This window comes from Populus alba, chromosome 13 (genome assembly GCF_005239225.2).
Source record: "Populus alba chromosome 13, ASM523922v2, whole genome shotgun sequence".
Classification (NCBI taxonomy): Eukaryota; Viridiplantae; Streptophyta; class Magnoliopsida; order Malpighiales; family Salicaceae; genus Populus; species Populus alba.
The window spans coordinates 9,962,658-9,988,959 of record NC_133296.1 but is presented as its reverse complement, the minus strand read 5'-3'; the positions used below and the strand labels follow the sequence as shown (position 1 = coordinate 9,988,959).

The 26,302-nt window shown below is 33.0% G+C and overlaps 1 protein-coding gene across 5 annotated transcripts; it reads right to left on the bottom strand.

The window, feature by feature from the left end:
• Positions 1–14,139: 14,139 nt before the first annotated feature.
• On the bottom strand, positions 14,140–22,529 carry LOC118034462 (uncharacterized). Of its 5 annotated transcripts, none has more exons than XM_073403928.1 (10): positions 22,370–22,529; positions 22,121–22,232; positions 21,780–21,922; positions 20,369–20,425; positions 20,118–20,234; positions 19,288–19,650; positions 19,050–19,202; positions 18,741–18,949; positions 15,110–15,266; positions 14,376–14,513 (listed from the first exon to the last, which is right to left on the bottom strand). In XM_073403928.1, the coding sequence occupies exons 1-9, from the start codon at positions 22,439–22,441 to the stop codon at positions 15,119–15,121; spliced, it is 1,374 nt and encodes a 457-aa protein (XP_073260029.1). In that variant the 5' UTR covers positions 22,442–22,529; the 3' UTR covers positions 14,376–14,513; positions 15,110–15,118. The 5 variants fall into 5 exon arrangements, with proteins under 5 accessions (XP_073260028.1, XP_034895654.1, XP_034895655.1 ...); XM_035039765.2 differs by having other exon boundaries at positions 18,744–18,949; XM_073403927.1 differs by lacking the exon at positions 15,110–15,266 and having other exon boundaries at positions 14,140–14,513; positions 21,991–22,232.
• Positions 22,530–26,302: the final 3,773 nt, after the last annotated feature.

Here is a 26,302-nt window from a genome sequence, read left to right as displayed (position 1 = left end):
TTATGCCCTTTTCTTTCTTTGACTAAAAAGATAAGAGGAAAGAGAGAGGTAAAATAAAGGAAGATTGAAGGAAGGAGGCAATGGGGAAAGGTTCTCGGAAAATTCCTTTTATATATTGCTTACAAAAGCGTTGTTACGTTTTCACTATGATGCAAGGCTGATGCCAAAAACCTTGTAGCTTTTCCTTTTTATCCCTGTGTCGCACATGTGCGGTACAGTGGCAGTTGTTTTCTAAGATTAGGATATTCAGTCGTAGGTGGGTTGAAAGAATAATTTTTTTTTTTTTATTTTATTAGTTAAAAATCAAATAAAAATAGTAGTTTTTAAAGTTTAGATAAAAAAATTAGTGGTATAAAAAGAGGCCAATATCACCTCTAGTATATTTTATTTAAAATAAATTATATTATTTATTTGTCTGATATAAGATATTTTTATTTTCTATCCTTGAGTCTGTTTATTGATTAACATTAGATTACCCTAGTAAAGGAGACTATAGCTTTATGGGTCAAGCCTAACAATTCTAAAATATTTTTTTCATTTGTTTTTTTTTAATACAGGAAATATATTTTACATAAAAATATATGATCTTTGGTATTAAAAATAATCAAAATTGTTTTTTCTTTATGTTTTTGAAATGTAAAGAAAGTTTTCATGGATTTAATAACCTTGTTATTAAATCCAAAAATGCATGTAAAGATATAAAACTATATTTTTTTATGTTTTCAAGAAATGCTACATCATGTAATATATTATTTTTTATGCAAATGTGATTCTTATTTGAGAGGCTTGATCATATGTAATTTAAAAGTATTTAAATGTATTTTTTATAGAAAGATTTTTGTTGTTCTTATTTTTTTTAAAGAAAACTGGTTTATTTAATATAAGAAAAACACTTCGCATGTATGTCACAATTCCAAATATTAAATATAAAAGGGTAAAAAATAGTATGAAAGACCCAAAAGTAATTGCATAAAGGTCCTCCAAAAATTTGGATTTATTTTTTAAATCAGACCAAGACCAAGTTTGGAAATACATAATAATGTGTTTTAATCAAGATATCAACTTAAAACAATTCATTTATTCATTTTTCACCAACTTAATAATCCAACAAAACCAAAATCAACTCAATTCTTGTTAGTTTGGTGAACTTCATTGAAATCACATACTAAATCAAATGAATCAATACAAACCTAAGCATAATCCATTAATCAATATTTAATATTCAAATCAATATAAGCTCAAGAATAATCCATGAACCAACATTCAATATTCAATTAGCAATCATAACTCTAAAAATAAACTCACAATTCAACAAAATTACCAAATCATCTTAAATAAAAAATACACATTAATTCAAATCATTATTCTCTAAAAAATCCAAAGATTATACACAACATGAGCATTTTGTCCCAAATTTCACCACATTTAACAATTTGTTAAAAAAATAATTAGAGATTATGGATCAACCTTCCGAGGTGTTTAGCTTGTTCAACAACTATTAGAATCAAGCACAGATACCACTGTAAATATAGAAACAATGACAACATGTGGGTTTCATATGCCACCAGTTAGTGCGTGGGTTAACACATCATTATAGGTGAAACAAAAAAATAGGTGGATTTGGAGCAGTTCCTCCTTCTCTTCCTCCCCATGAGGCGTTGAGTGTAACCCATACCTGCAAAAAAGGAAATCCACACACAAAATTTTGGCTTTATTTCCTTATTTTCTTTACAAATTCACTTCTCTCTATATTGTTTCTTGATCCTCTTTGTCCACAATTGGTTTGGATGATCTGATCGTGGCTGGTTCGATGAGGAAATAGATTGTGTGTTCAAAGGTTTATGGAGGTTGAGCCATTAGTCAGTTGCTAAAGAGGCAATCATGGGTGACTTAGAAAGGAGAGGGGTTATTGTTAGTGTTGTTGTCAATGGTGGAAACTAGTGTATCAATAATAGATGTGTGAGGTACTATCACGATTCTTTCTTTCTCTCTTTCTCTCAATGGTTCTGTCACAATAAAAGAGGCTACAACTAGAGGGTGTCATGAAAAGGATAGAGCTTATGGGTTGCTGGACAATAGGTTATAGGATGTGGTGGTGAAGTATGGAGTGACTGGCAATGTTGAGGTTTGTTAGGGTGACTCATAATGGAATTTGTAGGTTAAAGGGTTGTGACCAGTAGCTGTTGGAGAAAAAATTAAGGTTTATTTTATAGGTCTTGAGAATGTAAGGTTGTTATGTTTGTTGATAGCTTAAGTTAATAGGTTTTGGTTGGAAAGGTTTTGGCTGAAAGTATAAGTGTTATATCTACCATGTGGAGGTTGTTCTTGCTGGTGGTGATTTGAAAGATGAATGGCTAACTATTGTTGGTAGCTTTTGGTGGCTTGTTAAAGGCTAATGTTGGTGGTGTTTATAGTGGGATTGATGTTTGGGTTTGTGTTGATGTCAGACTTCATACTTAAGATGATTGTTTTTTTATTTTTTATGAAGGCAGGGAAAAAAAGAGTAATTCTTAATTATAGTTGACAATGAAGGAGAGAAGCTATCCTGTATGGAGAGCTTGAGACTTTATAGAATAAGTGGAAGCTCGAGTAGACCTTTGCTATTGGGGAAGATAAAGGGTCTTGGTGGGAGGCGCGGTTGATTAATGTGACATAATTACTTTTTGTTTGTTGTTCTACCTTGTTTTTTTATAAAGTTCTTTTGCATGTATAGGGTGATGGTATGTGTTGGAAAGGATGAGGAAGAGTGTTTTTGATGCGGGTTTTTTTTTGAATGGCTAATACTCTAACTAATTTCTTTGTTCTTTTTGTGTGTGTATAACCTCTTATTTATACTAGTCAAAATATTCTTTTTATATTTAATCTCTACAATCCTCCACACCCATCTACTATTTTCTTGATTTCTCTAAAAAATTCTACCACCTTCTAGCTTTTAATTTTTAAAATTCCCTCTCTTTTAAAACAACATTATGCAATTCAAATCTTTTTTTCTAAATTGGTTCTTATTATTTTTTTTTTTTTTGCTTGATTGATTTTTTTCTTTTTCTTTTTTGAAAAAAAGTATCAATATGAAAACAACAAGAGAGATAGTTGAAAATTATGAAATGACTAGAAATTGGCCAAATTGTGTCAAAATATATTTTATGAGAATTTGACATTTTTTTTGGAAAATTTCTAAAAAAAAAAATTAAATATTGGATCATGATAGTTGCTCCCTTTTACCTTAACTTGTTGACAGATGCCGCATTTCAACACTTATTCAGCTATCTCTTTTTTCATGTTAGGCCACCACTAGTATGGTTTTAGGTCTTGGTATATCTTGTTACAAACAGGGTGCATGGTGAACTTGGATTCATGTGCTTCTTGCAAAACCTTTCGTTTAACCATCTCGTTGTTAGGAACATACACACATTGTCCCATAATCAATGTCCCATCATCTGTTACTTTGAATGCGGTTTCAATCTAAATATCAATTTTACTTCTTATCTTATACCCTTCAATATCACCAAAATGAGCTTATAATAGTTGCTCTTGATATAATGGTTGTACTGTTAGGTCAACCATTAACACTCCTCCAGGTCAATGTCTAATTGGATCCCTATTTCCCTTAACTCTATTATTGGTTGTTCCTCCCATATAAATGGCTTATTCAGGGTTGCTTTATTTTTACAACTAAGGGCAGCTACAATTTTTTTCTTTCTAGGTTGGTACTCTATGGTGCAATCATAAACTTTGATGAGTTCTATCCATCTTCTTTGTTACATATTTAACTCATTTTGCAATATCAAATATTTCAGACATTTGTGGTAAGTGAAGATTTGAACTCGGTAATCATAGAGGTAATACCTCCATATTCTCAAAGCAAATACAATAGTAGCCAACTCTAGGTTGTGTACTAGATAATTCTCTTTATAAGTTTTATAATGCCTTAATGCATAGGCAATTACTTTTCCATGTTGCATTAAGACACATCTCAACCCTTTTCTCGAGGCATCACTATACACTACAAAACCTTTAGTTTCTAAAGGGAGTGTCAATATATGAGCGGTGATGAGCCTTTCTTTTTAGTTCTTAAAAGCTTTATTCACACTCCTTCGACAATACCCATCTTTTATCCTTTCTAGTCAATTGGGTCAAGGGAGTCACTATCAAAGAAAACTCCTTAATGAACCTTCTATAATATCCTGCAAATCCTAGGAAACTATGTATTTTGGTTACCATAGTTGGTCTTTCCCATTTTAAGACTGCTTCAACCTTTTAAGGGTTTACAAAGACATCTTCCACATAGATGACTTATCTTAGAAATGTTACCCCTTCCAACTATAATTCACTTTTATTCAACTTAACATATAATTGGTGATTTCTTAAAGTCTGTATCACTTGTCTTAACTGTTATTCATGTTTTTCAAAGGCGTTTGAGTAGACTAAGATGTCATCAATAAAAAATGCTATGAATTTGTCAAGGTACGATTGGAAAACCAGTTCATTAGGTCTATAAAAAAAGTTAGGGCATTTGTCGAGTTTTATAACGTTCTATTAACCTATTCACCTTACGTTTAATTTTAAGAACCTGTTTATTTCCAATGGATCTTTGTCCTAACGGTAAATCGACCAAGTCCCAGACTTGATTAGTTTTCATTGACTGCATTTCTTCTTTTATGGCTTTAATCCATTCTCTTGCTTCAAGACCAGACAAAGTACAACTAAATAATTTAGGCTTATCATCATCTCATAGAGCAATCATGAACGTTTCCCCTTCAATCTTAAATCGACAATGAGGAAATGGTTCCTGAATGCTTCTACAAGGTTGAGATTGCTATTGATCTTGCTCCATGAGAGTAGGAATAGATAAAATGTCACTCTCACTATTTCTAGGAGGATTAAGAGTTTCTTCTAAGTCCTTTACGAAATGGCTTGTTGTGCCATAATCTAGATTTTCCATTTCATACAATTGAAAATCTTTACTAACCTTACATGTTATTAAAAAAATCCTTTTTTAAGAATACAACGTCATGTGATTCAATCTTTGTCACTCTTCCATTAACTTTTTCACCAATAAATACAAATCATTTGGAATGTTCAGAATATTTTATAAAGATACACATCTTCCTCCTAGGACCAAGTTTTCCATATTCATGAAAATTATTATGAATATAAGCTACACACCTCATGGATGCAAATAGCCTAGATAACCTAGATTAGGTTTGTCGTTGTTCCATAGTTCATACGGAGTGGATAAGACAGATTCAAAGGGCACTCGATTAAGTATGTAGGCAGCAGTTAACAATGCATTTCCTTAAAAGAAAATCAGTAAGTTAGCATGCACCATCATTGACCTAACCATGTCAAATAAGGTTTTATTCCTTATTTCTACTATACCATTTTGTTATAAAGTATAAGGAATAGTTAGCTATCTAGCTATACATTTTTCTTCATAAATTTTTCATGTAGGTATTCACGTACTCGATAAGTTCTCAAAGCTTTGATCTTGGTGCTTAGTTTATTCTCCACAAGATTAGTGTATCGAATGAAACAATCTAATGCTTGAGATTTATGTGAGATCAAATAAACATGATCAAATCATGTAAAATCATATATAAATATGATGAAATAATTTCCTCCATGTCTTGCCCTCACATTTATTAGGCCATAAATGTCTGAATAAATAAGTTGTAATGGACTACTAACTCTTTTAGCTTTGTTAAATGATAAGCTAGTTGCTTTTCCAACAAGATAATACTCATAAATAGGCAATATCTTTTTAGTAACTGATCCTAAAAGACTAGCTCTTGCCAATCTATGTAATCGGTATTGCCTAATGTGTCATAATCTAGCATGCCAAGTTATGATATCATTATTATTAGTTGTGTTGTAATTTTGAACAACATAAATATAAGCATAATCATTAATAGATATATTAATGGTGTCTAACACCATAAAACCATTTAATACAAAACTAAAACCATAAAAATATTATCCAGATTTATTTTTACATAACAACCAACACATGCAATATTAAATCCCAATTATAGTAAAGTAAGAACACATATAAGATTTTGCCGACCTTCTAGAGCGTAGAGTACATTATGAAGATAAAATGTGTGACTGCCCTATAAATCTAGTTTGCAGGTACCTATCCCTAGCACAATAGCAAAAGCATTATTCCCCATAAATATGTATTTACTTCCCTTTGAAATTTGATGAAATTCCACAAAGGTTGTTTAATCTCTTGCTATATGGTTAGTTGCTCCTAAGTTTACTGTCTATAAAAAAAAAAATTCAGCAAGCATTAAACAAATGCTATCGTACAAGTTAAAAGGATGATTATGGTTAAACATTACCTTTGGCTCAATGAAATTACGAGCAAAGTGACCATGTTTACCATAATTGAAACAATTCATATTCTTGCTTTTCTCATCGTTGTGTTTCCCATGCTTGTATTTATGTTCACTACTACTTGCTTTTATTCATCCCTTGTCATATTTGGGACCCTTACCCTTATCTTTTTTATATATTTAGAGCCAAATGCTTCACACATCTTAGTCTCAGATATGAAAGCCTTGTTTAAAGGTTTCTTAGTGTGAAGTCGATCTTCTTCAAGCTCGACATGATAAGCAACATTATCAAATGTCTTGATGTTATCACTGTGGGTAAAGTTAACATGCATGTGTTCCTAATTGCTTGGTAATGAATGGATAACAGCTTGGACTTGTTATTCATCAGTCATCTTATGCCCAACACCCTTTAATTCACTAATCATGTTAGACATGACTATAAGATGCTACCTTATCGTCTGATTTTGATGCTTCTTGTAACCATCAAATTTGAGGGTTAACTGACGGCGTCTAGTAGTGGAGGTTCCTCCATACTGAATCTTTATTGCATAACAAACTAATTGGGCTAAACAACGTCTTTAAAAACATAGTATTATATCATATCTCATACTGCTCAACATTAGAATGTGAGAGCTACACGATCCTTGCGCTTATAATTTGATATGCTTCCATATCAAGCCTATGTTGAGCAGTATTTTCTTGCTCAAGTTTAGCCATCGGTTGTGTGATTGTTTCCATCATTTCTTACTCTTCTAGAAGATACTCAATCTTACGATGCCAAATATCATAATTCTTCTCACTTAGTTTATCTCTATGGTTCAAATCAACAATAATACTCTTAAATGCAGCCATATTGAGCGCTATTGATACCTATTACAAATATTAGTATCTAGTACAATTTAAATGACATTTATTACCACTACATTCTAAATTAAACAAATAATAATTCAACACATATAATAGAAATGAAAAGAATTTTAAGCACTTAATTAATTTTCATTTGTATGGTCTAATTATTATTGGAAATTTAAATGTTTCAACTAACAACTCCTACTGATCAATTATAGATGTTTTCATATACATGGATTAATTTAATTAAAACTTAAATTACATAAAATATACAATTCTAAATAAATAATCAATTATCTTAACAAAAATATACTGAAATAAAAAAAATACAAAATACAAAATAATAAATTTTAGAATTATTTTATATTGTAGGTATATAAGTAGGGTCTCCAATCACTTTATCTACTTTATCAAAGTCATCTCCTCCAAGTTCATTCTACTCAAACCATGTAATGAATTTAGCACTAGTATCCAAACGACGTGCGTTTCTTCCAATGCATCATATACCTTTTTGGATATACTGATGTTCCTTCTCAAATAGTATTTCATCAGCGAGATTGTTGAAATCTAAATATTCTAGCCTATATTCCAATTATATTCATACTGACATCCATTTCTTAGATAGATAATTGAGAATGATTAACATTTGATGTTTCATATAAAATTTGTAATAATTAATCAATTTATATTAACAATTAATCAATATTAATTGCCTCTCTCACATTTTGTTTTTCAACTACCAAATGGCAGTTACACATCTGTGAAACCAGATGTGTTGTCATGTTTTTTTTCTCTCTCAACTGTCAATGGGTAGAATTCCAATTGAATATAGGGACTTATTGAAATTACCCCATGATGGGTGTTTTATAGCCAGCCGGCACCATAAAATATCAGTTACCAATTCACACAATTAATTGGTAGTTTTTCTTTCTTCATTTTAATTAATTAACAAATGACAGCTAAACAACTATCATTTATTTGACAGAAAAGTCTTTCTAATTAATGATAGAAAAGACAAAATCCTGACCAAATTACTTAAATTTGAATAACAATACATCAAATAAAGTTTTGTAAATTCAACAGAAGCATTCTTTCAACACAGAATATTCAACTAACATTTATGTAGTAATTGATGTATTGGAAAAAAAAAATTAAAACCAACTTGTGATGCAATAATTCGCTTTTTTATCTCTATGTCAATTACTTCAGTGTCACTTTCATTACTAGAGCTAAAGTAATATTTCATAATACAAACACCTTTGTAAATCTTATTAAGTTAATGCAGAGAGTTTAAAATGAAAGAAGAGAATAAGAGAATCATATTCTTTCAACAAATTAAAAAATACACTTTTAATATGGGTTATGTCCCTATATATATATATATATATATATATAGAGGAAGCGATTATATTTTTTAGTAATTCCTTTAAATACTTGGATCAGATCTGTTTATAACCCAATTATCAACAATTTGCTTGCATCTTTTAGCAAGAGTTTGAGTTTCTGTTTTGGCTATTGGTTTCCAGGTTCTAAAGGGAAAAGAAATTCCATTAGTTGATTTGTTTTATTTATTTATTTATTACCAGTTGAGCATTCATATAAACCTATTGCTTGGTTCAATTTCAACGTTATTGATTAATGCAGCCCTTTATTTATCTTTTACTTATTCATTTTGCTCCTGTGCATATTAAAACCTTGCATCATATAAGAACTTTGAGGTCAAATTACTAATGAATTCTCTGTTAATTTTTTTAAGAATAAATTCACTTTTATAATTTATATTCTTTTTAAGAAAATCATATTTAGTTGTACTGTCTATATTACCATCTTTATATACTTACCAATTAATTGATTTTCTTTTCTTTTACTTTTTAAAAAACCTTTCATAATTTTTTTTTTATTAATGTTTGATTTCTTTCGCATGTAAAATAGTTTATAATCTTTTTTTTTACTTATATGACCATGATTTTTATCACATGTAAAATAGTTTATAATTGTAATCTATTTTTTTCTTCTTTAGATTAAAATTATGAAAGGAAAAGTAAAAAAAATAAAAATTCCTCATGTTCTTAAATTTTGTTTTTAAAAATAAAATTTTGATAACATTAGCATAATGAGGTGTTCTCAACCTTTTGTAATAATTATAACAATTAACAAGAATAAAAGTGTCAATAATTATAAATCTCTAATTTCTTTAAAAAATCTCAAAATGTTTTAGGGGAAAAATATAAACAAAAAATGCTATATAATAAAATTTGATGTAAAGTAACAATCAACAAGAATAAGAGTGTCAATAATTATAAATCTCTAATTTCTTAAAAAATTCTCAAAATGTTTTAGGGGAAAAATATAAACAGAAAATGCTATATAATAAAATTTGATGTAAAGTATTTTCCTAGAAAACAAACAGAAATTTTTAAATAGAATCTTTCAGGAAAGTATAAGAAGATATGGACTTATTTGGAAGAAAAGCTTGAGAATTGAATTTATTGAGCTAACAAAAATACAATAGAATTTATTGATATTTAATTTATCTTTAAAAAATGAACTTATTCAGAAATTTTGTTTTTTGGTTTCTCACTTCATCACAAATGACACGTCGTCTTCATTCTTGATTTCTTTCCCCACAATTCTCCAATCCAGTGACGTGGCAATCACCTGAAGCGAGAGAGAGGCACCATTCTTATTTTTCGCAATCTTTATTACGAATAGCACATAACCTAGAGAGTAGAGATCCCTTTCCTTCGACGTAACTAATACTAAATCACGTGTTTTGATCTTAACAGCAGCAGCTGTTCTTTAGAGAAAAATGGCATGTGAAATTTATTGACAGCATAGTGTTGAGGAAGACGACAGCATTGAAGTCTAAGCCGTAGATATTCCTCTCTATTGGTTTGATAGAAATTTTGTTTTCATTCTCGCCAGTGGCTAATTAACCAGTAACATCATTCTGTGCGTCAGAGGCTCGGACATTGCTGTTGAATTTCTAGGATGTTCATGGAATTTGGACCTCAGCCATTTAGGGGGGGCGGCAAAAAAAACAAAAGATGCAAGCTGGATCTCTTGAGAAAAAAGATCAAGATCAAGCCCTCAAGAAGAAAGTTGCTTAAAGTGGAACAAAGATACTCAGTTTGGCTTGAGATCTCTCTGTTACTTTGTTGTTATTGTCTAGATTCATGACCTGCAGAAGCCATGCTTATTCTTTGACAGAGGTTCTGTTGATTCGAAATAACAGGGACAACACATCATTCATGAGTTAAAGCATGCATAACAACATCATCATAGTTTAGCGATGACGATGATTACAAAATCACAAGTCCGGATTCATGATTGGCCATGCGAAAGTACTGTGGTACGTTCCTTTAGAGCAGTGAAAACTTGAGAACTTTTGTAAAAAATCTGAGCTCTTCTGTTGTAATCAGTAGGGTCTCTTCCCTCATCATCTCCCATGATTGCTTCTCTCTCCAAGCATTCCAACAGCTCCACTATTCCTTTGCTTTCTTCACATTCCTCTCTCGACTTCCCAATCTCCACAATCCAATCATCTTCCCGTTCTCGGTTCATTTCAGCCTCCATATCTCTTTCCAGCTCCGCCACCGGACCCCGATTACCACACCTAGCTGCCACCACATGATTCAATCTTTGGGCCAAACATGGACCTTGATTAGGCTTCTCTCTGAGTTTGAACCTTAAGCTAGTCAATGGATCAGAAAAACTTTGACGGCGTTTGGTTCGTGGGAGAGGACTTGATGAATAAAAAGGTTGTGTTTTTGTGGGGGAAATAAGTGTTTCCATGGTTAGAGGCTCTTCTCTTTGCAGTTTTTGAGGTCTGGCTGGTTTATATAAAGGCTCTTCTCCTCTGATGGGTTAAGGATAAGCAGGTGACGCAAAGAGGATGGCACGTGTAAGTATATGGTAGAGGATTCAGGAGCTGGTGGCACCTCAAGGATTGCGGGAAGGATGAGGCACGGGCTTCCACGAGTGAAGTCCACGTCCTTGTCCTGTCCGCATAAAGAGAAGAGAATGCCATTTTGTACAAGGAAGCCCTGCCCTGGCAAATTTATACAAGTGGTCTCATTTATGTGGGCCCTTTGATATGGGCATTTCGCAAGTGGAAAGTTCCATGAATCTTGTTGTTCATCTTATAGAGAGAGAGAGAGAGAGAGAGAGAGAGAGAGGAGAGGGCTGTATTTGCATGAAAATGAAGGTTTCTTCGAGCCATAAAACATTAACAATTCTGTTAAAAAGTTTCCTCTTCATATGGTTGATGCCTTGATGGTTGATTTTTGTTCAGCACTTGACATTGACAACGCAAAACATAGCTAGCTAGTTTTATTGGTCATGTATTTTTAAATAAAATGGAAAAGGAAAAAATATTGATGATTCTGTGTTGAATGGAGTGTTTAATATTTACTATTGGACATGAAAGGAAAGGAAAAGAAAAGATTCATTAGGGTGTTTTTAAATTTTCATCTTACATGAAAAGTAAATAAGGGCTTTAGAAGTTTTTTGAATTTAGGTTAATTTTTTTATTTTAACTAATTTCATGCTGATTTAAGACCACAAATATTTCTGATTTGATTCTAGTATCCCTCAGAATCAGAACACAGAAAGTAAAGAAAACTAGAACAAAGAAAGACAATAAAGATCTCGTGATGGCACTAACGAAATAACTGCTAGCAGAACTTCGTGGCTCATCAGTGTATGTTTTGAACTTGAACCATTGGTGATAAAAGCAGATGCATTAGATTAACAAATGTCTCTACGCGTCGAGCCAAGCACACACTTTCGAGTTCAAGAATATTGACATGTAAGAAAGCGTATTTGTTGTTGGTTTTTCTTAATAATAAACACGTAGTAGTGGAAATTATAATATAAAATTATTAGAAAGTTTCTAGGATTTTGTTAGACAAATTTAAAGTTATTCAAGGATTTATTTCTTAAAGATTTAATTTTTTTCAGCTTTGAATAATTCTTTAAAGCTGAGTTGTAACAAATAATAAATTATCCAATTGTCCGGCCTCTAATAGTAATCCATACGAAACCACTCGTGAAAAATCTCCTAAATCTATATTTAGAAGAGAGGGATTGCTATACTTAGAATGCTAACTCTAGTTTTGTGTTTACATAGTTGTTTTTATTTTTTTTTATTTTATCTAACAAACAACAACTCTTAAAAATAAGAGGCATCACTTACTATTTATAAAAAAATTTTTTTTGAAAAACTCTATAAATTGATAAAATATCAATTTACCCTTTGAATAATATCCATATATTAATTCGGGGTAATTTTAGAAATTAATTTAATCAAGTCCTTACTTGATTTTTCTAGGTTTAGAAATATAATCCATATATATTAATTATATTATAATCCTTAATTTCTAAAATATATTTTAACTAAGTCATATTTAATTAAATCATCATAGTTTAATTTATGACTAATGGTTTTTAATGTGTGTAACCTCTTAGGTTCTTAATATGTTGACCCAAATATAAATTATACTTTTAATTAAATAAAATTAAATAATTTAAATAGTTAATTTATTATCAATTAAACAATTGATTAATTTATATTTGAAGATTGTGTGCATCGTCTAACAACATGTCATGATCCTGTAACTATTAGAAATAGTCATTAATGGTCTGACTTAACCTTTTTGTGATGGGTTTCTCAGTGTAATTAATATATTTTTATCAATAATATTTCTGATTTAACATTAAAGCATGAAGTATATCTGTCATGTTAAATCATGTTTGTTTTTTACATAATAGTCATTGATCATTTGAATAAGATTTAAAACTCTTTTCAAATCTCATTTCACCTTGGCCAAAGATTTTTTAGTCAATACTATTTGAAAATAAATGAAACATTTTCCCTAATTCACTTACAGTGATGAATTATCTCTTGAACACTCAAGTATTTTCATATAGTTCATACTATACCAAATGTTTGTCATTTGGTTACCTCGATTAAGATAACATGTAACAAGATCAAAGTATAATATTCGTTATATAAGATAACTTAGTGATCTCAAGTTTCATAATCACTTACACAACCGTCACATTCATCTTCCCATAAACATAGATGATCCATCTATATAAAATTTTCATGCTGATCAGTTCAGTGTACATGTCTTATTATAAGCATTCTACATATTAGTTCTAGGTATCTCTAATATCTCAACTTATGATAATAACTACTTCCTTTTCATAAAGAAAAGAACATAATATTGTATCAGTTTTTATGGCTTTAATGAATGTCTAATATTTGAGTATCGATCAAGAACATTTTAAAAACAATACTTTGATGCAATATAAATTTCATAATTATAAAAATTTTATAATTTTCTTTGCAAAGTATTTTTGTTTCATGTGCTATATCTTTATTGTAGATTTATTAATTTAATATTATATAAATATTAAAGATAAATTAAGTTTTTATTAATAATAAATATATATTTATATAAATATAATAACATAAAAAATAACTAACCAATTAACTATAAGATATATTAAACTGACATCAATATCTAGATATTAAATGATTGGTACCACATGTCCTTCCTAAGCCACCCGCTTCTAGAACCAAAAAATAATCCAAAGAACGGTAATTCTGATGGAAAGGAACTTGATATGTGCTGGTCAGATGCATTTAAGCTGGATTTGAGCATTAACTGTCGCCCATACCACATTTACAGGTTAGTTTTATCGCAAGATGATATCATGAAGCATTGATGAATCATTGAAAATCTCTGCACATTATACACACACTTTTGGACAAGTTATGATATATCCACTGGCTATCCTGCATATCATATGAGTCATATGAGCCAAATGAGGTCATAACCACGCCCTCATCCTTCAACAATTTTAACACAAGATGCTTGCTCAAGAAAGGTAAAAGACGCCTTCAAGTATGGGTGGGGGGCTTGCATTTCATACAGCCAAGGAAACATGCTTCAAAAAATAGTGTTTAGAATAAGCAAGCAAATTTACTGATTCATACATTCAACAATGTCAAGATGGCAGTGGCATGGTGGTACATTGATGAATGCATATATAATCAAACGAACAATTCATGTACAATAGTTACAATATGGTGATCGTGTGTTTTGTGAGATTCATCTTTGTAGAAAAAGGGCAACTCCAACCAATCCCATCCACAAAGCTAAAGCAAACCAAAAGGCTCGATTTTTCTCCAGTCCAGTTGGAGGTCGCCAGACCAGAAAGTCCCCCATAAAATCTCTAGATGATGGCAATTGATTGGATGTTGTCCAACTTCTCTCTTGATCCTTCTCCTTGTACTTATCACTCCATGATGCCGCATAGCTGCATTAAACACATCCCACCTTGTCACTTCTCTAAGTGCTAGGAATCAACTGAGTAGTGATGATATTGAGGGGCGTTCAGATAATTTTCAAGGCACGGGGAAACACAATTTATCAACCAAAAGGAGAGTAATACTCAACAAAGCACCAAATGAAGAGAAACTGTTGGTAAAACATATTATTAAGACACGTTGTACATGATTATTAAGACAAGACGGATGAGTGATTCAACATGGATATGCTTTTCAAACAACTTCAAGACGCGTGAAATGATAGCAGGATGCTGAGATCACCACTTTTTTCTTAGATCGCAGCATATGCATCAAATAATGGGGTTTCAAAGCTGATGTTAAAGCTGATTCATGGATCAACAAAAAATTCATCAAGACAGCTACATAATCCATTATTTAAGATCAATTATAATTACAATTCTTTCCACCGATTTTCACATTCTGGAGAAGCCTAATGCTTATTAATCTCTATAAAACCATGACCTAAAATGATATCACCAATTACAAAACATCACTAAAGCAAGGCAAATAGGTGATAACCCTGCAAAGCTAGCATCCAGAACCAAGAAAAGACATCACCAATTACCAAATATCATTAAAGCAGGGCAAATGGGTGATAACCCTGCAAAGATACACAGCTAGCTTCCATCAAGTCCAAGTCTGGACCATATAGAGCTAGACACTCCGCAGCATGGCCAAGTTTGATGTGGAAATTCCAGGAAAGCAGTCTACCATTGTGAGGACTAAGAAAGAATTAAAAGTAAATCACAATCACATGATGAATTGATGGCAAGACTAGATTTTCAAAAACTAGTAGAGATCAATAAAGGTTCATAAATTGCTCATCAATTCAAACAACTTGAGATCAAAATTGGACATGAGAATAACTAATTCAGTTCAGAATCCAAAGGATTTCAAACAAGTTTGAGACAATTGAAGCTGAAAGGATGCTCAGTATTGGTAGTGCTCTGGGAAAAACACATTTGAGTGATTGAGTAATCCTTGCTCATTCCTTGTGAAAGATATCCATGAGTACATATCACATACTAAAATGTCTCAGCAAGCTCGCTGGTACCTGTTTCTAAAGTAAGGTAAGGCAGGAAAAGAGGGAAATCTGCAGGTGTCCAGAGGTCATTTAAATGAAGATATGGAAGTTAGTGCTTCATCTAATACATCTTAATATAAATTATCCAATAAGAATATAGAGGGGTCTTCAAGATCACTAAAGCATATGGAAATCTGTAATAATGGCAAGATCCAAATAATAGATTTGTTATAAAAACAAGATATTTGTTTCTGGAAAATCTTATTCATACCTTTTATTTCATGGATTAAGGCACAAGTGACTTCTCCCAGGTATTCAGTTTGTAGCAATGAAAGTTTATGCAGATGATTTAGAGATCAGAAAGGACCAAGGCAATGGGATCCATTATCTCCTAACCTTTCTATCATCTCAATGCAAATTCTCTACAAATTGTTAGACAAGGCTGCTCTAGAAGGTACTATGCTCTATCATCCAAAATGCACAAAAGGCAAGTTGACTAATCTCTGTTTTTTAAGATGAGTACACTTTCTAGAATGGTAGAAAGGGATCGATTAGTACTAAAAGGAAAACTCTTTGATCAGTTCTTCTCCTTGACAGGTGACAAAACCAATCCATTGATGTGTAAAATGTAACTACTAATCTTGAATTTTATTTCCACAAATAATACATTCTTCAGTAATCAAGATTCAAAGAAGGCAAATTGCCAGTGAGGTTTCAGGAAGTGCCTCTAATTCAGCTGGTCATCCACTTGAGGAGAGTATCACTGCAAGGATAGATAACCAGACCTCTATATTCTCGAGTTTTGCTGGAAGAGTTCAGCTTATTTAACACTCAAAGTTATTGGCCCAGAATACCAATTCTCCCAAGAGTCTTATAAAGAAGGTGAGACAGAAATGCTGTGCCTTTTTCTGGAAGCAGAAATCAGGCTCTGTATAAGGAGCCAAAGCAGATTGGGGTTTTGTTAGGCAGACCTAAACAGGAGGGTGGGCTGGGTATTAGAAGCATTTCTGATTGGAATGAAGCTGCTATCCTCAGGAATATTATTTTATTGTCTTTTCCTTAAAGGCTGGTTATTGGGGAATGAAGGACTACAAGGGAAATTAATTAATATTTTAACTTTGAGAAGTTTTCAAGATTTTTAGTACTATTTAGAGATATTAGTATGTACAATTGAGTAGTTAAAATAGGTTTATAAAGAATCTACTGTTATGTCCTATTTAGCAAGTTTTCCTTTTCATGTTCGGACTTGGTTTTCCTATTTCTTTGGGTTTGTGCCTATGAATATGCACCTTAGCAAGACATTCAAGTTCTATGACAGTCCTCACCTATTACACACACTCATCTACCAAGATTTTCTGCTCCTCCCACACCTCCCTCTACTACTTCCCTTCTCCACTATGGCATAACTACCCCACAACATTATAAATTGTTTTTTCTTTTTCTTTTTTTCTCTTTGGTTCATCTACAGATTCTACATCACCTTCTCTACTGGTTGCTTGGATCCATATCATAAATTAAAGAAGGTTTTGGATCATTAATGTTCCAGAAGATTGCCATTGAAACTGGAAAAGTATTTTGAACCTAAAGCCAATAACTAGTGAGATGGCCATTGTATTTGAATCTGCCAGTTCAATCTAAAGAGTTTATAAAAGTACTGGAAAGAAAATACTTGCAGTGGGATTCATAGTACCTTTACGGTCCTCTTTTGCAGTTGTACTAACATAGGATTGTCTATTATTTGAATTCAATCTAAAGTTTCAGCTTCTATGGAGTTCCCTGACTGGCAATGAGCTCCTTCCAGGTCTATGATTTAGTCCCTCTTTTTAACCCGCTATGTTTGGTTTATTCCCCTAATCTGCAAAAGGTGGGCTTGGATTTTGAAAGATATCTCCTAATAAGCAGAAAACAATAAACAAAGGTTGGGTTTTTGTTAGATGGAAAAGTCCAGGGATACCTTGGGGTTCTCTTATAATACCTAACTCAACTTTATTTCATGGCAGGCTCTTCTTAATAGCTTTTGCTAAAGATAGACAGGTTGATTGGGGGTCAAATATTGATCCTAAGTTGCTCTTTTGTAATGCCAGTATGACTATAGACCACATTATCTTCTACTGTTCTATACTAAACAGCTATGGGTGAAAGCTCAGTCAAATTGAGGCACATTCAGACTTCTGAGGGACTGGATGCATGATTTCAATTGAGCTTTACAGAATTTACAAGAGAATAATTTTACCCTTTCCAGTAGGTTTGGATTTGGAGATAACACACTTCCACCCTCAAAAGTATGAAGAGCATTGTCCTCATTAGTTCATTTATAAAAATGAGGATAAATGCAGCATATCTTCAAAGTGACGTTTAAATAGAGAGAGAGATAGAGAGCAAAGATTGCTGTTTATCTGTAGATTAGATAAGTCTGCTCTTTGCTAGTAGTTGTTCAGTTTGCATGCCTTTATTGTAATCAGTTTCAGGTTGTATTTTTGTTGTCATTTGTTTTTAGTTTTGTTAACCTCTAGCTGGCATTCTCTGTGTTGCAACAAAGTTTAGCTTTTAACTGTAGATTAGATCAGTCTGCTCTTTGCTAGTAGTTGTTCAATTTTCATGTCTTCATTGCAATTAGTTTCAGGTTGTATTTTTGTTGTCATTTGTTATTCAGTTTTGTTAACCTCTACTTGGCATTCTTTGTGTTGCAACATAAGTTTAGCTGATATTAAGTTCGTTCATTGATCTAAAAATGCACATATGAATCTCCCCACCCAAAAAAGAGAAAAAAATGAAAAAGAAAAGAGGATAATTGCACAAGTATTGTACCAGTGCTTAATGCATGTCCATAAGCAAGAGAAAGGAAAGTTAGACTCATGCAGCAGAAATCATTCAACTAGAAGGTATAAATGGATTCCAGCAGTTTGGCTTAAACAAAAAGGATTCTATAGCTAACTTCAAAAGAATTACCAAATTTACTAAATGGTTTTGTTTGTATAAAAGAACATGAAATGAAGCCAAAGAGTTGAAAATATTGTTTGGAATGTGCAAACTAAATGAACAGATATCATCAAACTGATGGATTTTATAATTATTGATTTAGCCAATTCATCTCTAATAACAAAAACTTATATCGCAGCATTAAAAATATTGAAAACAAGAATTAATTGAACAGTTTGATGAAAAAACTTACAACCTGTCATATGTTGAACCAATGAGTGGAATGGTAACCATCTCCTCCTGGGATATCTTAAGCTTAGGTGCTTGCAATATATATCGAAGATTTGCAGCTTGACGTCGAATGCTAATACTAGGGTGCTTCATTTCCAATTGCTTGTAAAGAGCAATGCAGTCAGCATGTCGATTATTAGCCTCATAAGCCATAGCCAGCCATATTTGTATCTAAACAACAAAATTTTAACCTATTATTTCTCACTCCATGATGAAAATGTTATGTTGAAAGAAAGCAAAGCGAAGACTAAAATTAAACTATATTACCAACCTCACCACCAAACAGTGTCGACCTTGGAATGATCGTAAGTGAGGCTTCAAGAAACTCAATAGCCCTTACATACATGCCTTTTCCATAAGCTTTTTGCCCTAATTCGAACATCAATTCAGCTGTCTTTCTTCTCTCTGCCTGTTCCATGGCCACCTGCTTGAAAACAAAAGGTAACAATAAAAACTAGGAAAACAAATACAAAAGAGTAATTAGAAGAAAAAAGTGGTAGTAGTGTAACCTTTTCAAGCTCTTTTCTCACTCTCTCCTTCTTCTCTTCCTCGCTCTCTTCTTTTTCTTCTTGGCTATTATCATCAAATATTCTGCTCTGCAATTCCTCAGCTTTCTTCACCAACTCTCTCCTCTCTTCAATCTCCTTCACTCTCTTCCTCATCTCCTTTTCCCAATCAAACGGTTCCTGATCTCCACCTCCTCCTCCCCCTCCTCCATTCCCATTCTCTTCATCACTGTCAAAATCCACACCGTTCCTTTCTGAATTCGCTTTTCCTCGGGCTACCACCACTCTCTGGTTGTTCCAAGATTGAGCTTCCCCATCCAATTCAAGGTATTTGTAATTAGCCTTACCAAATACTTCAGAAACTTTCTGCAAATTTAGCAAGCTTCAGTCTATGCTAAACTTTCTATATTGTGTTTTTATTCATAATAATTTTCTTGTCCAAAATAAATCCAATCCTTTGGCTTCTCAAAACAAAAGTTTACTTATTTTACCCCTGTGATAAATAGTTAAAACTAAACATCTATCCTGGCTGCACACTATCATTTCACAAACATTACCTATGGGTTACAGGTATAGCAATAAAAATTTTTTTAGCAATCTGCAAACCCGGTGATAGCTGACAAAGAGGTGGGCGTTTGAATGGTATATGTGTTTTTGTATCACTGTATTTTAGAGATCACCAATGGGTCTGGCATGATGCCCACAGTTTCCTAAAATCACAACTTAACTGCCAGGAAAACAGTAAACATCGTAATCAAGTTTGCACTACATTTATTTGCATAATGTTCAAACTTAAATTGTTAGATATTTGGGCTGAAGAAAGATCAGCTTACCACATCAAGAAAAGGTGCATTCATCTGCCTCTCATCAGCAACTGCATTGGCAGATACAGCGGTTGCATTTGTAGTTGTATCCCTGGCAGTTGCAACAATTAATTCAGTATCCAAATCCTGCATTAGAGTAATAAACTGTGTTTGAGGCTTTAATAAAGCGTGTTTTAAAGTAGCATTCCAATAGATTTCAAATGATCAATACAGAATATTACAAAAACTTTAAAGAGAGTATTTCGAGTATTGATGCTTGCCTGTATTGATGAAAATATCGTGTCCAGGTCTTTGGCAAAGGCCATGACATCCACATCCTTGTTTGTTGCAAAAAGTGGCTTGCATCAGAACTTAAACTAATAGTGATGTCATCCATAGGGATCAGGAGAAAGAAAACCAAGGAAAAAGGAATGCGTGTGTGTGTGTGTAAAGCATGCGACAAATAGAACAATTTTAACATCCTCAGATCTCTTCTAAGAACTGATCCAAATGAACAAGACCCTTTTTAGATAAAAGCCCTTCTAAATCACACTCGTAAGCACTAATAGTCACATCATTTGGGATGTCTTATAAACCCTTTGTCAGAGCACATTACTAATCTTCAATTTTTAACCCTGGCATTAACTTAAGGAAACATATAATGGAGTTTGAAAATGATTTCAGTACAGACATCAATATAGAGCGGGTGCAAGAACTTACATGAGTTTAATGCACTGGCATCAACAGACAATATAATATGCATCATTGCGTTCTAAATATAGATGTAATTCAAGATTTACAATTATTCTCAGTAGCGGAAAAACAGATTAGAATCCAAGTTGTACCCTAAGAGAGTAGAGAAACAAACTAGCAAAAGTATCTAAGAGAGGCCCACCTAAAATTTCAAGTAAGAAGCATTCTTTCACGGTAGAACTTCTGAGAACAGGACAGGAAAATAAAGTGCCAATGCCGTCATCATACGAGAAAGCATTGCATCCTAGGAATACATAATTTTCGAAGAAAATCTTCAACACTCATTCTGCACCATATTTTTGCTTTAAATGATGCAATGCCAGAAGGAGCTGAACCTGGGATAATTCCATGGCCACTATGCTTCCAAGCTATGCTATGTTAAAACAGAATTCCTGAGTCTTAATTACGCTCTGGAATTAAAAAAAAAATGCTTGATCCCATTCAACTAAATAAATTAACCTTCAACCACTCAGTCCTGGTGACAGGAATCACTGAAGAAATTGGTTGAAGTATGTTGGAAGCCAGCCATACATGGGATTTAAAAGGTAAATATGCAGTAAAAGGAAACAAAAATTAACTCCTGTTCAAGAAGACGGGAATTCCAACCTCTACAACCAGAGTCTTGTCCAAAGGAAAAGAAACACGTTCAAAAACATTGTTCAATTTTGCACAATCTCATTGGCTTAACCATTTCTCACAATGAGATCAATTGACTAAGCAATTACATCTCTGCTGATGTTTCTAGCCATCCTACAGAAATATTTCCAGGCATCATACAGAAAACTAGAAGTGCATGCAAACGAGATAATCCTCGCCATTACTCATCCATACATTGTATGCAAGACTGGAACTGTGTTATTTATTTATTTATTTGTGTTAAAATAATGCAATGTTATGGATTTCAAAGGGATGAGAAAAGACTATAGAAGCGCGAACTACCTTTGAAACATCTGCCAGCCATTCGCCACCACCTCCAAGAAAAGCTTGAACGCCCTGAGCTAGCCTTAGGGCTTCCCGTGGACCGGTGTTGATAGATGTCTGAACAATATCCTCCACCAGTTTGGGCAAGTTTTCAATACTATCTGATAGCATCAACATGTATAAGTTTTCAATAAAGAAGTATAATACCAGCTAAAAGGAGTAGAAGTACCAGGAGGTTTATTAGGTCTTTCTACAGTGGGGGAATATAAAGGTGAATTGGGGGGGCTCCAAAATCTGATAGAAAGGAATTTCCAAAAGAATAATTTCATTATGTCAAACATATTGACAAGCACAAATACCTTGGAGACGAGAAGAGAAAAGATCCTGCTGTGTTTGAGCATATCGGGCAAAAGGGGTAGAACCCTTTGAGCGAAAATTGAGCTTACTTGATCTCCTGCTTGGAATTGGTAACTTTTGAAACAAACAGCAGTTCATCAAGACAATATTTCTTGGCGCTGAAACAGCAATTATTGCCATTTCTTTCTGGACACACATGAATCAATAGACTGGACATTAAAAGAACAAAGATATAAGAAAGGAGTCGTCACCTGAGGAAGAGGGTTAGTATTAAAGCAAGAGAATCGAGCCCCTCTTGGCGCTGAAACAGCAATTATTGCCATTTCTTTCTTTCTATTTGTCTGTCTTGCAGAAATATCAGAGAAGTGTGAAGCGTGCGGGTATCTGCTGCAAATATATATAGACAGCACAAAGTAGTAGCTGAAGATAAAAAAACATGAAAGGTAAGAGGCCACGTGGCAAGCAGAAGCGCTGCTACACAACACGAAGAGGGCTAGGCTTAGGTCTTGAAGTCTAGTTTTGTTCCAACTTTTTTGGGTTTTAAAAGTTGCTACGCAGAGTCCATTCATGGGGTGGCTTTATTTGGATATCTTAAGTAGGAAAACGTACATAGATGTTCAAGTTGCAAATAGTAAATACTATTGTTTAGAGGCTTATAAATTAATATAACATGTCATTAACTTATTACACATCAACATCTTCTATCAAATTAAAACAATTCTTGACAACTTTCTACCTTTCCCTTTCTTTCTTGTATCTAAAAACATTTACCATAATAAAATTAAAAAAATAAATATAACTCTCACCCTCCTCAATCATTAATTTAATTTCATAGATCTCTTTCTTTTCATGTATCTAACAAAATCTAAAATACAAGTAGCTTAGTAACAAGATTTATATATTGAATAATCAATTAACTCTTGATTCTAGTAATTTGATTAATTTTTTCTAGTCAAAGTGATTAGTGATTGATATCTATAAAAAAAATCATTTTTAATAAATTTAAGGACTCTTAAATGTTTAAGTAAATATTTTTTTTAGAAAATAATGGTAATTTAGAGAAATAAATTCTGAAAATATTCATGTTGAAAATGTTGACAAGCTATACATATGTTTCTAAAAAGAACTATTTGTTTATGGCTATTATTTATGGTCGATTGATTTATTTTGTAAACACCAAATGGTTGATTGGTTCATGTAAAATTTTAGATCTTAATAATTTAACTTAAATGAATTTTTAAAACCGTTTATCTTAGATTTGATTTATCAATCATTTACTTTATACATAATGAAGTATATAAGTTTATTTTAATTGTGCTATTAAATATGGTAATTAAAAAAGATTTACATTTAAGCACTAAAATAAATATTTATTTTAAATCTTCACTTTGCATCTTTATTAGATTTCCCGATTGATTTCTTCACAAAATACACCATGCTTGATGATATATTGTTATTAAAACTTGTTTAAAAATTACTCTTAATTAAATATATTATTAGTTTATTGTTATTTTATTATTATAATTAAATATATAAAAACAAGAAAGTGTAACTCTAAATGTCAACAACTTCAATCAAACATATATAGTGGATTATTCCGGTAAGAATTTCTTACACCTTTCCCCCGCCCTATTTTTTCTCTTCTTTACCTAAATTACCGAGAAATAACAGTACAATTAACAAGGTAAAATAAAGTCTTGACTAGGAAAGAATAGGTGTAAGGAAAGTTACATGTCTAATAGTTTTAAAATTTTATAAATACCAAGATATATAGAGGCAGACTATTTTACCTCTTTTGCTAACCTTGACAGAAGAAATAACTAAGAGAAGTCAGTTTTGCACGTTGTATTTACTATACTGGACTCCAGTAGTGTGTTTCTCATGGTAATTCAAGCAATTTTTCAGTTTCAACTTCTCCTCTCTTCTTACTCCTCACTGTTGACTTCTCCTTGTGCCTGGAGAAGTGTATAGATTAATTAATAGCAAATCTCTCCCCCCTTTTTCTAAACATTTGTGTCTGTATTTCTCTATTTTTTTCTCGTGCCTTCTTCCATGGCTGTTGCAGCACACCCAAGGTACATCCTTAGCCAAGTATTTCATCAATCACCTCCGTGCTGATGTTGCTTTCCCAGTATCACCCCACCCTCTCACCAAAATGCAGTAAGATTGTTCTAAACTCTGTCAAAGAAATTTCGCGTGCTCTTAAAAACATTTGTTTCTGGATTTTGCTTCCTTTTCTAAACATTCCTAGTTCTCCTACAAGAATGGGAAACGATCTGGGAAGAACCAAGATGAAAATAATCATACATACTGGTTATCTAATACCTCGATGTTGTCGTTCCTGCTTCAACTGGCTTAAAAAGGCAGTGGTGCAAACCCAGGTTTGCTTCTTTCTTCATGCTAAAATTTTGCATGGCAATGTGGTGTTATGTATTGAGGATCGGGTTTTGCCACCCAGAAGTTCCATTTCACAAACCTGACTTGTATCTTTAGCAAGCAGTAGACATTAATCAACGTACAATAAAACCCTTGATATATGTAAGAAGATGGCAAACCCTACTTCAACTTATTTCTTGTCCGAACTACTATTTCACTTTTAAAGACATACTATTGAAGATACTGCAGAAGATATTCCAGCTGCACCAAGAGATCCTGCAGATTCCAGTATTATAATACTTCCTAATGTAATTTATTTGTTGCCTAGATTAGACATGATTTTATGCTCTGTTATTATTAGTTTGAAATCTTAGCGAGATTCTTGGAGAAATTATGTGCAAGATTGTATTTCCTTGTCACATAATTTCCCACCATATATACATCTACAGAACAACATAATTGACACGATTGAGGTTTTTCCTTCTGTAAAACACCCTCTTGAATTTCTTTATGGTACCAGAGCAGGTTCTTTGATTTTTTATTTATCATAGGCAGAGTCTGTTGTGCTGCCATGGAAAGCCATTTGAAAGAAGCCATTGATGTTGGCTCAAAATTCTCTACACCAGTCAGTTACTCAGATGACACAAACACTTCCCACAAATTAACATCCGTATTATTGAATGAGTTCAACTACCTTCCTTGGCCAAGGGCTGTAACCATTGCCCTTGGTGGAAGATCAAAATTGAGTTTTATCAATGGTTCCGTTGTTTCTCCCGAAGTCAGTGATCCAGAATATGAAGCATGGTTGTCCAGAGACCAGCTGGTTATGTCATGGATTCTTAACTCCATGGAAAGAAATCTTGCTGAAATATTTAGTTTCTCAGAATCATCTTCTGATCTATGGGATGCTATTCGTGACATGTATGGAAATCAAAATAATTCTGCCAGGATTTTCCAAATCCATCGTGAAGTTGCCAGTCTTCACCAAGAAGACAAACCTTTTGTTCAACTGTTGGGCAGTTTCAAAAACTTGTGGAATGAATTGGAAATGTACAGGCCTCACACTACAGATGCCACTATACTACGAAGAAGAACAGAGGAGGACAAAATTTTTCAGTTATTGGCGAGTCTCAGTCCAGAATTTGAAGATCTGCGAAGCCATATTCTAATGAACCCAGAATTGCCAACTTTTAAATCAGTGTGTGCCACTATTCAACATGAAGAAATACGCAGAAAAGTAATGACTCGAGAAGCTAGTGTGTCGGATACTCGTGCTTAAAACCAAGTTGCTGTCATAAGACATGAGTTCTAGAAATGCTGATCATAGTCAGTACAGACCACTATCTGATAACAAAGCTTACAAAGGGAGACGACCTGATTTCAAGTGCCAACATTGCCACAATCTTGGTCATCATGTGGACCGTTGCTGGCTTCTAGACCCCGAACTTAGCCAAAAATTTGCAAAAGATTTCAGGAGGCAAACAAGACGTAACAATTCCAAGTCATACCTTGCTCACAGTAATTACAACCCCACTGAGATTAATTCTGCTACTCCGGGAACCTTGATATCTGATTTTGCAAATTATTTGCAAGACAAACAAGTCCAGGGCAAGTCCCTTGATCAACAAACCAGTCAGGACCAGAAGCAATCAACTGCACTCCCTAGCCAATTTGCTGATTTTCTAGCAGAGACAGACCCGGAATATAATCAAGGTAAACTGTTTGCTTTCATAACTGTGTTAGAACTTGTAAATTTGCATGACTTTTGGATAATTGATTCTGGTGCCACTGATCATATGTCAAATAAG

What these genes read in the sequence shown, in the direction of transcription:
- LOC118034462 (XM_035039763.2), bottom strand. Translation starts at nt 22,441, where the DNA reads ATGGCAATAATTGCTGTTTCAGCGCCAAGAGGGGCTCGATTCTCTTGC. An exon ending in CGATATTTTCATCAATACAG is followed by an intron (nt 20,235 to 20,368) that starts GCAAGCATCAAT and finishes ACTCTAATGCAG; the next exon opens with GATTTGGATACTGAATTAAT. An exon ending in ATGCACCTTTTCTTGATGTG is followed by an intron (nt 19,651 to 20,117) that starts GTAAGCTGATCT and finishes CTAAATTTGCAG; the next exon opens with AAAGTTTCTGAAGTATTTGG.